The sequence below is a fragment of the Chamaea fasciata genome, unplaced genomic scaffold, assembly GCF_029207755.1.
Source record: "Chamaea fasciata isolate MVZ Bird 193981 ecotype frontalis unplaced genomic scaffold, bChaFas1.0.hap1 SCAF_12, whole genome shotgun sequence".
NCBI lineage: Eukaryota > Metazoa > Chordata > Aves > Passeriformes > Sylviidae > Chamaea > Chamaea fasciata.
The window spans coordinates 12,289,147-12,304,243 of NW_027094097.1; the positions used below are offsets into that span (position 1 = coordinate 12,289,147).

Below are 15,097 nucleotides of genomic sequence, written 5' to 3' on the forward strand. Positions count from 1 at the left end.
GGGAGCTGGTGCGGCCCTCGGTGACAGAGCTGTCCCAAGTGCGGACCAACATCCTGTGCACCGTGCCCGGCTGCGGGAAGGTGCTGCCCAACAGCCCGGCCCTCAACATGCACCTCAGCAAGGCGCACCCGCTCCAGGTACCGCCGTGAGGCCGGGCCGGCCCCGCCGCCCGCTCCCGCTCGGCCCCTCACCGCGGCTGCGGGGCTCTGTCGCGGCGCAGCGCCGTGTTCCGCCCCGGGGCCTGCGGCCGGTCCGGGTCCGGGGGGCGGCTGCCGTGTTGGCTGTGCCGGGGTTTGGCTCGTAGTGAGATTGAGTGGGGGCGAGATTCCCCGCCTCGAGAAGAATTGAGGTTCTTCCGAGGGATTCTGAGAGAATTGGGATTGTTCAGCCTGGAAAGGAGCGTGTTTCGGGGTGACCTAATTGAGGCCTTCTGGTACCTGAAGGGAACTCGCAGGAAGGATGGGGACAAGAGCCTGGAGTGGCAGGACAGGGGAGAATGGGTTCAAATGGACAGAGAATAGGTTTAGGTTGGCTAAAGAAGTTCTTTAGTGTAAGAGTGGGGAGGCCCTGGCACAGGGTGCCCAGAGAAGCTGTGGCTGCCCCATCCCTGGAAATGTCCAAGGCCAGGTTGGACAGGGCTTGGAGCGCCCTGGCAGGTGTCCCTGCCCATGGCACGGGCGTGGAACAAGATCCTGTTCAAGGTCCGTCTCCAACCCAAACCATTCTGTGATTCCAGATGGGGAGTAATGAAGTGTTTCTCGTTGTCTCTTGTTTAAATTTCCCCTTGTGAAAGTCTCCTGCAGGTCCATGTATAAATAAATACACAAGTATGTGTGTGGACGGGCTGGCCAGTTGTGTTGAGGATTCCTCTGAAATTACTTACAGAAAATAACCAATTTTGCACGTTTTTGTAAACATACTACAGGTAGTTAAGAGTTCTTTGGGGACTCAGCTTCTGTTGTTTTACTTGCTTATCACCAATCTTTCTGCAGTAAGACTTTAAAGCCCCACTTGTGAGGTGCTGTGCAAACATGCAGCATTTCCTAACCTTATCAGCTGGCAAACCATCTCCATCCCAGCGCCGAGGGCTGTTATGCTGGGGTTTTGTTTGTGTTTTTTTTTTTTTTTTTTAAATGTCTGAGCTAAAAAAACCAGCAAAACAGATGGATGCCATTTTGGAAACAAGCCCTCATTTCCATAATACTCCTGAGCTAAGCATGTGCTGGGGGGGAGGAGAAGCACAGTTCAGCAGGCACACACTGAGAGTGTGCCTTTTGGGAAAGATATCCTTGCTTTTCCCCAAATCAGAATGCCGAGCGGGCAAGGACAAATTGCATTCCTAGAAAACTTCATAGCTGCATTCTGAAAGTGCAGCCTCAGTGGGTGAACAATAAACATCCCTGTTTTGTGAAATGGCCACAGAGTCAAGTGTGGGTCACGCGTGCTCGTTGGTGAGGAACAAAAGGAAATAGTGTCAAGCGTACTTGCTGTCTCCTGTCTCTGGGACGTTTTAATTTCAGTTCCTACAGGTACTAACAGCTTTGCCGTGTGCTGTGTCTTAGATGTCATATGTTCGTGTGGGGGGAGGTACAGCAGAAGTTCAAAGTGCTCTCTCAGGTCAGCAGAGTGGTTTTGGTTGTGAACTGATGCTCTGAGTGTGCACTGCAGCTGGTGGGTTACATAATCAGGGTGTGATGGGTGAGGAAATGCTGCTTTCTCACCCAGCTTGCTGTTAGCCATCAGAGCCCTGTGGAATTAAAGCATACTCCATACACCTAATTACTGAATCTTGTGGTAGCTTGGAATCAATACTGAAATGTGGATGGATGCAGATTTTTAGAAACTTCTTGACTTGTTTCAAGGGCATTGTAATTGAGACTAAAATATTGTTGAGGCTTAAGGGATGCTATTTTAATATTGGTATTCCCTTTAAAGAGGTAGCTGATTCCCCAGATAAAATGAATTTTAGTTTCTTTAATCAAATTGCATTTATTCGTGAAATATGGAATTAGTGAAGAGGCAACATGGCAAATGAGTTGGTAAAAAGCTATTGGGGAAGGAGAGAACATAGTACTCCTGAAGAGAAGGGAGGATGACTTGGTTAATTTTCATTAGTAAAAGTAGCACCAGTAGGATGTTTTGATCCCAAAACCCAGGAGGGATTGCAGTGGCACAGGAAGGACATTTACATAGGAAAGCAAGATTACCCTATAAAACCAGAGTCAAGTGCAGCAGTAGCAGGTTTTAGTCTTGTGAAGTGATGACAAACAGTTTGATCAGCTCCGGCTTTTAACAGAAATAACCTGAGATGGGAAATACTTGCAAAACAATTTGGTCATACACAGATGAGCATTTAGGTAAAGCTGCTGTGAGAAGGGCAATCCTAAAATATGGCAGAGGGATATTCTATGTCAGTACTATAGGGTAAGAATCTGATTCAAATAAGTTAAAATAAAACCAGAAGATGTGTAGAAAATAACTGCTAAGGGTGATGAATGGCAAGTGTTTCTGACAAAGGGAAATCAGAAGAATTTGACTTGTTTGGCCTAACAAAAGAAGATATAACGTGTTGATATATAAATTTTTATTTACTGGCTCCTTGACAGAGGATGAGTCAAGAAAAAAAAAAAGAAGAGAGCAGTGGATAGATAGATAAATAGATACTTAATATATTAGACTTGATTTTTTTTTAACTTTTTGGTCTTTTGTCTATATGATTTTATGGGAAGAAGGGAAACTACTCCTGCATAGTTTAAAATGAAGCTAGAAGAGTCCATGTAAAGGAGAGGTTTCTGTGGACTGCTGTTATAACACAGAGGCTGTAGTCAGTGTGAACTGGAAAGGGTAGCATACCCTTGGGGTAGGTTACTCAAATACTGCATTACCACCATAGTTGTTATCATAAGAATAAATGCACTTCTCTCCGTGTCCTATTTAGTACAGAAATGCCTGAACTTCTGCTGCAAAAGCCCTCGTGTTTTAAGTAGTTGCCTGCAATCTTCTGCAACATCATCTGAAATTAATCCTTTGGAGTGAGCCTTTCTGGGGCAGGAAAGCAAGATGTCACTAAGTTCACCTTGACTAAGTCTGTAGCAAGGACTGTAATTCCCATTTTCCAAGTTATTGTCCCAAGCCATGTCAGTATTCCTTACAGTGCAAATGTCTGCTCTGGAAGAAGTTCATTGGACCAATATCTACCAATAGTTTTGGATGTTGTAGAAACATGGGACATAAAATCAGATAGGTGAGTTAGGGAACTGTGAGAATGCCTGAAACAGGACTGGCCAGGTGGGCCTTGAGAAGATGCAAGATTAACCATTCAGAGCCCTGAGGACTTGGGATAGCTCAAAACAAGATTACTGTCCATATATGATATCTTATATGTGTAGAGTATCTCTCAACTTGCCACAACTCATGTGTTGTGGTCTCTGCCACTAAAGGCTGTGTTCCAGATGTTAAAAAAGCATCTCACGGGTGTCTATAAAGCTTTTAAATGCTTGGCATTATTCTATACCTTAGTATTTCAGTAGTTTTAAATAAGACGCCTGAGGTTTACCTGTTAAGTGGCTGAACATGTTTCCCATATTGCCCTGTCAGTTGTTGGGTTGTGATGTAAAATATAACACACCTAATAGCATTTTATTTACAAATAAGTAACTCTAATTGCCAGTTACTCAGCATATTGGTATCATCTGCAGTGGGAGAGGCCAAACATAGCTTTGACTTAAAGACAGATCTTTTCTCTGAGGACTTTGACATGTGATGAAAGTGTTGTATGTAAAATCAGAGTTAAAACGTGGAGTTAGGGCTGGAACAACTGGATTTCCATGTCACGTTCCTTTTTGGGGCAGTGGCTCTGGGAGGTACAATGGTCACAGTGGTGATTCAGCAGAGATAGAACAGGCCTGTTTGAATGGGCGGTCCACAGGGAAAACTGCTGCACATAAAGGTGCTTAGAAGGTTAAAATGTTACATGAAAACTCCCTTTTTAGGGAATTATTCCAGGTTTTCTTGATTATTTTGGTCAAGAGGCTCTAAACGTTGCTTGTTTGAGTCTGGTATGTCGTTAATAAAAATGAACTTGTGGCAATGTCACGAGGTAGCTGTGTGTGGAAATATACTGAAATCTTGCTTGAAGGGAAAACATTTTACACAATGTGTCTTAGCTAAGAGGTGATTAGAGGGAAAACAAAATCATGGAAATACCCCCCTCCCCAGCTTCCTGAGGTGTAAGTGAGAGGACTTCAAGAGCAAGGCATGAGTGTCAGAGGGACAGCATTGTTGGGTTGTGAGTAACAGCAGGTGGGTAAGAGGTGGGGTGTGAGCAGTGTAGCCCTTTGGGTCGTGGCAGCTGAGGTACATTCTTTGTTTGCTTCACACTGGGAGGACTGTTGTGCTTTGTGCATTCTCGGTGTTTGGTGTAACCTCTGTAAACACGACCAGCTGGAGATCTGCCCAAAGAGGTAGTTAGGGAATGACTGGTGTGAAATCAGCCTTCCACCACGGACTGTGCTCGCTGTCCTCGTGCTGAGGAAAATGGGGTGCAGAGTTCAAACAGGGCATGGTCCCACTACTTCCCTGAAAAATCATCTTGAGGATGCCATCATGGACTACAGCAAATGGCTCTGGGGACTATGTTTGGCCTCCCATTTAGTCTCAGGATAGAAGGAGACTCACAGCTACTCTGAGCATCAGATTTTAAATACATCACTTTTAATTTTTTGCTTAGATGCCTGATGCTTCCACTGAGACCCTTTCAGATAGGGTATGCCTAGAGGTAAATGTCTTGCCTGGTTTCCATGCCTGTCTCCTTAGTGGGAAGGGCTTCTATGTGGTTGAACAATCTGGACAATCCCACTAGTATGTCCTTCTCATATACACTTTTGAGGTGCTCTTTGACCAAGTTGTATTCTTTGTTCTATGTGCATGTGAGGTCAGTGAGACAACTCAGATGGAAAGCCTGGATAGATTGGTCACGTAGTGTTTGGAGGGTCAAAATTAGCATACCGGTTGTTTCACAGACTTAAGTGAGATTTGTTTTATGATCTAAATTAGGTAGCTGAGCATACTTGGCCTTTTTCATTTTATTACAAGTAAACTCTAGTGCTAACAGAATTCCAGCATCAATGAAGTGTGTTTCAATGACTAATCTTAATGGAGCTTCATATACTGTGCTACTAATGATTAAAACCATATTGAATCAGCAGTCTAGGGTAGTATCTGTATGGAATTTTTTTTTGGCTCAAGTAACAGGAAACGTGGGACAGGGAGTGTCTTGGTAAAAGTAAAGAGTACAGTACCACTACTCCATAGAGCTTGTTGTGATTGAACCTGGTAATTTTGATGGGATATTTGCAAAGTGGCATCCACACAGGGCAAAAACTCCATTTGAACTTTCAGATCACACAGGAAGGTGCCTCCAACTCATTGAGATGTGTCAACTCAGTGAGCCATAGTTGATGTGTATTCTGAATATTGTCTTGAATATGCAAACCTGTAGAATTGTCAACTTCTCAACTGGTTCTTTTTCAGGATGGAAAACTTAATGCACCAATAAGGAAGGGTTTGAAAACTTCACAGAAATTCTACTGCTGTCCTATTGAAGGCTGCCCTAGAGGACCAAACAGACCATTTTCCCAATTTTCTCTTGTAAAACAGGTATTCCTGTTTCCTGAAGTATTTTCACACTGATTTAGTCCTGTCTCTACTCCAGAGAGTGTGCACTTTTGCATACAGATACGAGCATAATCTCTCAGCACATAGGCAGAAGTTAGAGAACTGTATGCAGCAACTCCAAGTGCACATGTGATTCATGGGTTTGCATGTTTGCATGTTGATATTAGAGGACTTGAACCTTTTGATCAGACAGATGCCAGTATGTTCTAAACCTCTCCACAAATTAAATAAGTGGAGAAAGATTAAAGAAGAGGGGAAAAAAATCGCAGTAGCAACTAATGAAGGTTTAAGCTGTGGCTGATGCTTTTAACTGCTTTTTCAAGTGGTCAAGGATTAAGAGCTTTTCTCTGCTTTAATATCAAAATGCATTTGTTTACTAGTTAACCTGGTTAAGAAAACATGTAAGACTTGTTTTTGTATTAGTGAGCAAAAAGAGCACTGTGCTGCAGTTGGTTACCTTGCTGAGCTGGGGACCCTGTAGGAGCTGAGTGGCTGGCACTTGGTGCCACAAATGAAAAGGAGAAATTCTGCTGTTTGCTCTGGCGTTGACCTGTATGACTTGAGATTATTTGCTTGGTTGTAGATCTTCAGCAGCGTGAACACGTTGCAGCGTAGACTTGCTGTGCTCTTTTGGCAAGGTTGATCTATAGATTTGTTGATGTCCGTGGGAAACCTTCAAAGGCATTAGAATACATAAATGTTTCTCTGTATTTTTAAGATGCATGTAGCATCAGCAGATTTGCAAACTTCAGATTCTCTCTATTTACTTCTTTAAACTTATTTGTAGTAACGCTTTAAAAAAATAATTAATGCTACACTTCAGTGCTACTTAGCAACTAAAAAATTGCAGATATTTTCTCCCCTAACCATGATTTTCTTTTTTTAATCTTCACTGAAAGCTAATGTTTACTTTCCCTTGTGTATTCTAGCACTTTATGAAAATGCATGCTGAAAAGAAGCACAAATGTGATAAATGTAGTAACTCCTATGGCACAGAATGGTATTTGAAACGGCATATAGAGGTCTGTGGCAAGACTTTCCAGTGTACTTGTGGGTGCCCTTATGCCAGCAGGACAGCATTACTGTCTCACATTTACAGAACTGGCCATGAAATTCCTGCAGAACACAGGTAAAAGTGAAGCAGTGATACATTTATCACCAAGTCCTGTGTGTCTCATGTGCTGCCTTTTTGTCTCCTTTCTGTTGACTAAATAGGAAATAGGATCGTGTTGTTTTAGCTGCAAAGCTGTTTGCAGTTTCTTTGTTGCTTTTAGGAGTTTCTGTTTTGTTGAAGTCCGTGGTGATCATCTAATCAGTAAGATCTGGTTTCCCTACATAGAAAACAAAAAGTACTGATGACACTGCAGTGCTTGACATAAATGGTGGTGGTTCTTGTTGCATCTGCTTTTACAGTTCAGTGAGAGTAGAGATGATTTGGAAATGTTTATAGCTGCTAACTGAGGTGTGGAATGCAGTGCAGGTTATTTTCTTGTCTAGCCATTGTTGAAATAGTTAATGGATGTATTTTTTACCACCTATCTCTACATATTTGTATTTATAGTTTTAATATGTACATATATTTCATAAAGGGCAATCTACTTTCTGAGGCCTAGCCTGTCTCTGAGGTTCAGCTGCAGCAAAATTTAAGTTTTATGTGAAGAATTGCTAAATTTTATCTTCCATTTCCATGAGAGACCATTACCTGTACACATATTTTAAGAGCTCTGTCCCTTCAATGCTCAGTCTGAGTCAGTGTCAAAGGTCTTCAAATCAGAGTGCTTAATGTACAGGGGGGAAGAAACCATCTAAACTTGCACATCCATTTGGAAATAGGTCTCCATAAGGGGTAGTGTTTATTCTTTTTTAAAATGAGAGAGCATGGAATGACATTTAACAAAATTGAACTTCATGGAGTCTTTTTATGTTTTAATCTGGATTAATTGTCTTCTCATATCCAACCTCATCTGTGACTGAAGTTTGTATTTTCAGTGCAGTGACTCAAAAGAATGGAAGGCAGATGTTCTGTGTTTGAAAGAAGTGTAAATTGTTGATCTCATGTTCACAGGGATCCTCCTAGTAAGAAAAGGAAAATGGAAAGCTCCGTACATAATCAGCAGTTGGCAGAGAAAGCAAACGAAGCATTCAGCAATACACACAGTACTGCTCCTGGCACTCAGGAATTGGAGTCCTCTGAAGTGAAAGTGTCAGCCTCTCTTGAAGGCTCCTGCAGTTCTAACTTCACCAACCAAATGCAGCCAAAATGTGCACCAAAGATGCTTTTACCCAAGCCCAAGGTGGCTTTGGTTAAACTTCCAGTGATGCAAGTTGCTCACTTGCCTGTGTATGTATCTGCAACAGACTCTTCTGTCAAACCTGCTGTAGTGGCTGTTGATAGTCAAGGCTCAGTTGTAAGTACTGTTCATTTATTGCCTCAATCTATAGGAATTCTGATTCCAGCCCTGGAGGCAGAAACACTTGTATTTAAAGACAGTATGCCTGTTTCAAAAGTGACAACTTCTGGCGATCGTGAACCAGTAAGTACTGGTGTACAAGTTGAACTGGACAAGGTTACATCAAATAACACAGGGCAAGAGCTGGGGAATGCTTGTCACAAGAACAAAATTTCTTCAATAAATATACAGACTGACTTATCTTATATCTCACAGAGCTTTGTACCAGCTGCAGCCTGGACTCCCAGTTCTTCTGTGTCCTCTTGTTCTCAGACAGATCTGTCATTCAGTTCCCAGGTTTCATTACCCATCAGTGTACAGACACAGACACTGCTGCCTGCTTCCAAGCTGACTTCATCCATAGCTGCTCAGACTGATGCTTTCAGCCAGGGCTGTTTTCCAACGTGTGGCATTTCCAGAGAGACTCAAACCAGTAGGACACAGGACTGTATTGATGGAAGAGTACAGATGGACCAGGCTGTAATGTGCAGTAACATTTTTGACAATGTTCCTTCATCATATAATGTTTCTACTCACATTGAACTTCCAGAAAACAATTTAATGCCTGCAAATATAGATCAAACCTTGCTGCAAAGAGGTAGTTGCAAGAGCCTGACTCAGGATACGGTTAAGTCTGAATCCCTTATCAGCTTCAATACACAGGCTAATATACTTCCACCTCAAAATACAACAGATAATCAAACCCAGACAATGGACCTGCTAAGTGATCTGGAAAACATCTTTTCAGGAAACATGTCTGGCCAGACACTGGATAATCGTGGCCTTTTGTCTGAGACAAGTTCTAATGCTGACACACATCTTCCATCTGGTCCATCACAGAGCACAGGGATAGACTTCGACATTGAAGAGTTCTTTTCAGCATCCAATATCCAAACTCAGACTGAAGAGAGTGAGCTTGGTACCCTGAACTCTGAGCCAGTTTTGGAGTCACTGGACATTGAAACTCAGACTGATTTCTTATTTTCAGATAGTGCCACTCAATCATATAACTGCCGAGGCAATTCTAACTTCTTAGGTTTGGAGATGTTTGATACACAGACACAGACAGACTTGAATTTCTTTTTGGACAGTACTACCCACCTGCCTTTAGGTAGTATTCTGAAACAGTCCAGTTTCTCGATGAGCACTGACTCATCTGATACAGAAACCCAGACAGAAGTATATATGGCTTCTAAAAATACACCTACTCAGAATATTGAAAGCAAAGTCCAGCTCAGTAGTGCTGAGACACAGACTATGGATAGCTGCTTTGAGAATCTGGGGAGTTTATTCCTTACCAGCAATGAAACACAGACAGCAATGGATGACTTCCTTCTGGCTGACTTAGCCTGGAATACAATGGAGTCCCAGTTCAGTTCAGTAGAAACACAGACCTGTGAAGAGCTGTGCTCCTTGTTCCAGAGCTCTGACAAGCCCAGCCACTGAGTGCTACGTAATATAACTGTTTCCTGTGGTTTGAATTTAACTTATTGGGGTGGGAGAGATGGCTTTACCAAGTGAATCACTTAGCGTTATTGAATGTACTTGTCATGAGCAGTTGACCTAAGAGACTTTTCATGCTGAAGGTACTCTATTGAATATGTAACTTTACATAAACTATACGTGTATAAACAGAGGGGAAAGGGGGGGCTGTAACATGTTAATGTACATTTGAACCTTAAAAAAATATGTGGTGCCTATGTTTTTTCCTCAAACTTCTTTACAAAGCTGTTACTGCTTTCATCTAAGTGGAAGAACTTTTAAAATTGTTCTCTATAGCTCTCTCTCTCTATTCCTGGCTGACATGCAGGGTTCCAATGTGCTGGACCAAAACCCTGACCTGTTCAATTGAGATGCTTCCCTGAACTTACGGGGGAGGATTCTATTAGTGTAAGCTACTTCTGTTTACTTTTTTTAGTAGCTTGTATTTTAAATCCGGCATGAACATAATCAGCCATATTGTCTTCTTTTATTTCTGCCTTCACAGCTCTTTCTCCTGCATAAGCTGACATTTTCCAAACACCTGTCCAACACACTAGACACACAGAGATTCTTGAATTGTTGAAAATATTTATTATTTGAAATGTGTGTAGAAAACAGTATTTTTTTTTTCCCTGAGTGACACTGATGCTCTTTGAAGGGTAGGAAAAGAACTTGGAATTCGTAATTGTAGGGAAAATTAGTATGTCGTCCTTTTAGTTAGTGTAATAAATGGGACTAACATTTTTAGAGTCTTCAGAAGGGATTACCTTAAATTATCTCTGTCTGTAAGGTGCAAATGTTATGATGTGTGTGCCTCAGAGACTGGAATCATATGCTTTTGCTGAAATTCTCCTAGCTTTATTGAGATACAAGTTAAGACATGTTACAGTGGTTTACTACCTTAAGAGGAATTTTTAAAAGTGAGCAATTAAATTCCTTAAAACACTCACCTTGACTCCTGTTTTTGGACTTCCTGCTTCCAAAAACAATTGGAATCCATAGAGCAGAGCAGGGAGATTAGCTCACAGAAGTCCTTCCAGAACAGCTCTATCTTGCTTTTGCACATTGATCTGCAGCCCTCAGTTCCTGCAGCTTTCACAATTTCCCTGAATATAGTCAAATTCACACAAACTGGTTTTTCAGAGAAGAAGCATGTGACCTCTTGGCACCTTGTTTTTTTAATGTTTAGGGTTTTTTCCCTCGTGCCACTGTTTGTGGTATTTTTCATTTACATTAAGCCGGTTGTGAATGTATGTTGGAATTTGGCCTTAAGTAATTTTTATCTCTTACTATAATATCTGTGAAATGTAGGCCTCTGGTTTTGTACTGGACAGGTTTTAGTTTCTGTAACCTTAAAGGAAAAGAGAAAACTCTTTGTGTCAAATTCCTGGGCCTGTAACAGACTTTACTCCTCCATTGTTAGAGGAGGGGTATTGGTTGCATATTTACTGTGCAGCCCAGCAGCAAATGTATGTCCAAGCCTTAGGTTTTGAGGACTCCCTATGCTTTGTGCTGCATATTCTCAATTCAAAGATGTGGGAGTTAAGTTACTCATCCATTGCAGCCAGCTTGTTTTTGTTGCAGATGAGCAATACCCTTCTTTTTTCCTGTTTTTCCCTTTATCTTTTCTTAATACTCTTTATATTGCCGTGTTGAGTGTCTTTACCTTTTCTGAAATAATCTCTTTAGATTAATCCTGAAACTCACATTTTCCTTCTGAAATCCCATCTGTGTTGCCTGTTCAATTTTTCAACATTTCTAGTTCCGATTTCAGACACTTCCAGTCTGGCTGAAGAAACTGCAGGACGGAATCTTGCAGTTCCTCAGGAGATAGTAATTCTGCTGTGGGGAATGCCCCCAGGTTTCACAATGTCTGTAGAGTTCTCATCTGAAGGGTGGGATATATTTTAAAAAAGGAAAGCCTCACTTGTAATTTTGTTTCTTGCAAAGATATGACTGACTCATATTTGCCTGCCTACTTTGAAACTGAGAGATAAGATAAAGAACAAAGTTAGGTTAATTTATTCTATTGCAATATCTTTCTAGTAATGTTGCAACTTCACATTTTAAAGTGCTTTTCCTTTTCCTTTTTTCCCCTGGCTGGAATACCAGAGAGCACTTCTTCATACACTGATTTATGTGTTTCCCATGTGCAAGTTGTCTGTACTGACATGTGAAACAGAGGCAGTTTCTATAAACCTGGTTTGGAAAAAGGGTATTTTCCACAGCTGTAGAAGCTGTTCATTACCTCTGAATTTAGAAAGTCAGTCTTCACTCTGCAAGAGAAGGAATCTTGAGTGCTGAGGAGCAGAATTAATGAAGGGTTGGAATTGTAGCCATCTGAGATATCAGCAAGGTTTGAAGTACTTTGAAACTGATTTACAAATCAGAGTGATAATTGCCATGTTATTGTGTAAGCTAAAGCTCTTAGCATCAGGGACTGTTAGGAAAACCCAAAAGTTTGTGTGGACAAAATCTTCTATCATTACCCAGTTATTGTATTTTGTAATTAAAAGTGTTTCTGAGCTTTGTGTGTTTTATTAGAACATGCAAATCACAAACCATTCACTCATTCTATTGGTTTAAAACAATTTGGACTTTAATTAGGTGAACACAGTACTACAACATGAAGTCATTTATTGAAAGTGCCGTGTTAAGAAATTGTTAAATGTCTGCTCTGTCTTAGGAAAGACAAAATTAACTTCTAACCAAAATTAACTTCTTTCTTCACTAATTTGGTTCTCCATAAATTATTCATAAAAGTTAAAAACAGGTTTGGATCTTGTATGTCTGGCATATGTCACTCAGTCTGAATTTATTGAGTATTCTTTTGAAAATGTGGAGACTGCAGCCAGACTTCATAGTCTGGTGAATCTCACACAAAACTTCATGAAACCTGATCTGAAACACTATTGCTGAATATTACAAATCCTTCACAAATTCTTGAAAAAGGCTGATTTTCTATTTTTGCCTTCATTATAAAATAAAGTTCAGACACAACTATTTCTGGGTAGAACTAAATGATACTTATCTCCCTTTCTCTGCAGTTTGGCTCTGATTTGACTTTCAAGGCATTTGTATTGTAAGTATTGGTCAGCAGTGACTTGTGATCTTACTCTTTTTTGTATCTCCTATTGCCATTAGAGCTGCTGTACAGAAAGTAACATCAGATTCTCTGTAGCCTCTTAGCACAGTTGTTTATCTGGAAGTGATACTAATGTTACATGTTTTGACCCTTTGTGTTTCCTGCTTAATTCTGTTAAGCTGTGATTGCTGGATCTTGATCTGGATGCCTGTGTAACGCTATTATAAAATGGAATAAGTACTTTTGTAGTTTCATTTGTGCTTTTCTTTAATATATAAAGAGTCAAACAAAGGAAACAGCAGATTTGGTACTTGCATTCTGTGAGAATATAAGCACAAATAAGCTGAAAAATGAAAGGTCTGTCTTGTTGCCTTCCCTATTTGTTTGTCAGAATGCTAAAAGTTTGTCTGGCAGTAGATGTTTCTTCTTCTTCTAGCTTCATTTGTGTCTATTTCTGATAATACACCTGTAAATACTTTCTGCTGTGGGTAGAGAGGGGGTCCTCCCCAAAACTTTGTGTTGGCCTGGAAAAGTTGGTAGTTTTAAGTCAGTTTGCTAATGCTACATATTCTTAGTTATGTGAAGCTGCTTGTGTCTAGAAAATTCTCACTTCCAAAGGATATGAAAGCATTTAAAAAATGTATCTTTACTTGCAGCTGTAAATGAAACAGCTGCAAAAGAAACCTTGTGAAACCTCTTATCGTTTTGAACAACTTGGTGTCTGTAACTTCATGTATGTAACTAACTCCTTACAAATTGTTATTCCAAGGCGCAATACACAGGTTTTTTTCTGTTGGAAGCAAGAGGCTGAATTTCCCTGTTAGTCATATGGACCCCAGTTGTGTAGGGGCAACAGAACAAAGAATGATGGCTGCCTTCCACTGTTCTAAATCCTTATGCTGCTAAGATGTGAATTGATTTTTTTTTGTGAGGCTGGGTAGAAACATAAGAGTTGGCAGGATTGGGGACTTATGGGGGCTAGAGGGAGTTTAATAGCCTTTTAAATGTAGGGAAAGTTAATAGAACTGATACTAAAGCAACGTAGGGTGCTCAACTTGCAAAAGAACATGTTCCTGAAATGGCAACTCAGAGGTGAACCAAATGTACTTGCCTTTATCATTAAGGTTGTACAGCTTCCTTTGCTTTAATATATTTCTGACATGTGCTGATTTTTTAAACATGATGTTAATGTACAATTTACTGTTCCAAATGCATTCACACCAAACTGTTGATAATGTTCTGGGCCTTGCAAGCTTTCTCATTCCTGTTTGATTTAAGGTGCTGCTATGCTTGTGTCTTGGTGGGATGGGCTTCCTGTAACCAGGGTGCCATTGATAACAGGAACACTGTGAGGATACAGCTGTTTAATGGTAGCAAACCAGTGCATGGTGCAGTCATGCATCTTCTGTTTCTTTTGTTGTTGTTTCCTAAGAGTTGATGTGAATTTCAATATGTGCAAGGAGGACTTGCTGCTTAGAACATGACTGAATTCTCTTGTTTCAAGTGCCATTGCTATGCAATGAACAGAACTCAGCGCTGAGCCCCGCAGTCAGGGTGAGGGAATGTTTGTTTGTGTGTGTGACTCTTCACTGAAAACCTGAAACGGTGGAAACTCCTCAAGGACCTGCCGAGTTCAGTGACACAAGTCCCTTTACTTGTGACCGTTTTTCATATGCTGGCTTTACAGTACCTTCAACAATTAGCAGTGGAATATAATAGATGACTTGTGGTAATGGCAGCTCTGCATTTCACAACATCCAGTGCTTTACATGCTTCAAGCACCTGCATGCAGGGCTAGAGTGACAGTACCTGTATCTGCAGACATTTGCAAGTGCATCTGTGATAAAGCTAGATATGAAAGATGGCCATATCTTTACAGCTTAAAGACTTCAACACCTGATTACAATCTCATTTAAATTGGTAATTATTTGGAATGGATGAGTAATAAATCTCACGGGAGAGTCTTTCCCAAAGTGTGTGTGAGTTAATCTCAGCAAGGCTGAGAAATGTCCTTAAAACAGTTTTCATTACTGGTGGGATTTTTTTTATTTAGTGGACAAAACTAGTTTTCAAAGGATGTTCATATTTAATTCTTGCTATTTAAGCCAGTAAACTTGCAGTGACCAGATAAAATCACGCATTCATTTCTTAGACTTATTTTACAAGTGACAATCCCAAAGAAGGAATGTTGTCCTAGTAACTGTGAAACTTGTAATTACATTATTGCATGCAGAGAAAACCTTGTGCCAAAATACTGTTTCATATTTCCCTCTGTTGGAAACTGAAGTGTTACACAAAGCTACTAGTAAGTTATTCACAAGTATTGAAATGTTTTGTTCACAAATGAAGCACTTATTCAGTCCTGTAAATTATACATATTTTGGAATAAAGTTAACTTCAATCA

At 40.6% G+C, this 15,097-nt stretch overlaps 1 protein-coding gene across 1 annotated transcript; it reads left to right on the plus strand.

Moving 5' to 3' along the window:
* Positions 1-15,097, plus strand: ATMIN (ATM interactor). Its single transcript, XM_066194660.1, has 4 exons — positions 1-137; positions 5,533-5,658; positions 6,606-6,805; positions 7,742-15,097. Exons 1-4 carry the CDS (start codon positions 108-110, stop codon positions 9,570-9,572), a joined length of 2,187 nt encoding a protein of 728 aa, XP_066050757.1. The 5' UTR covers positions 1-107; the 3' UTR covers positions 9,573-15,097.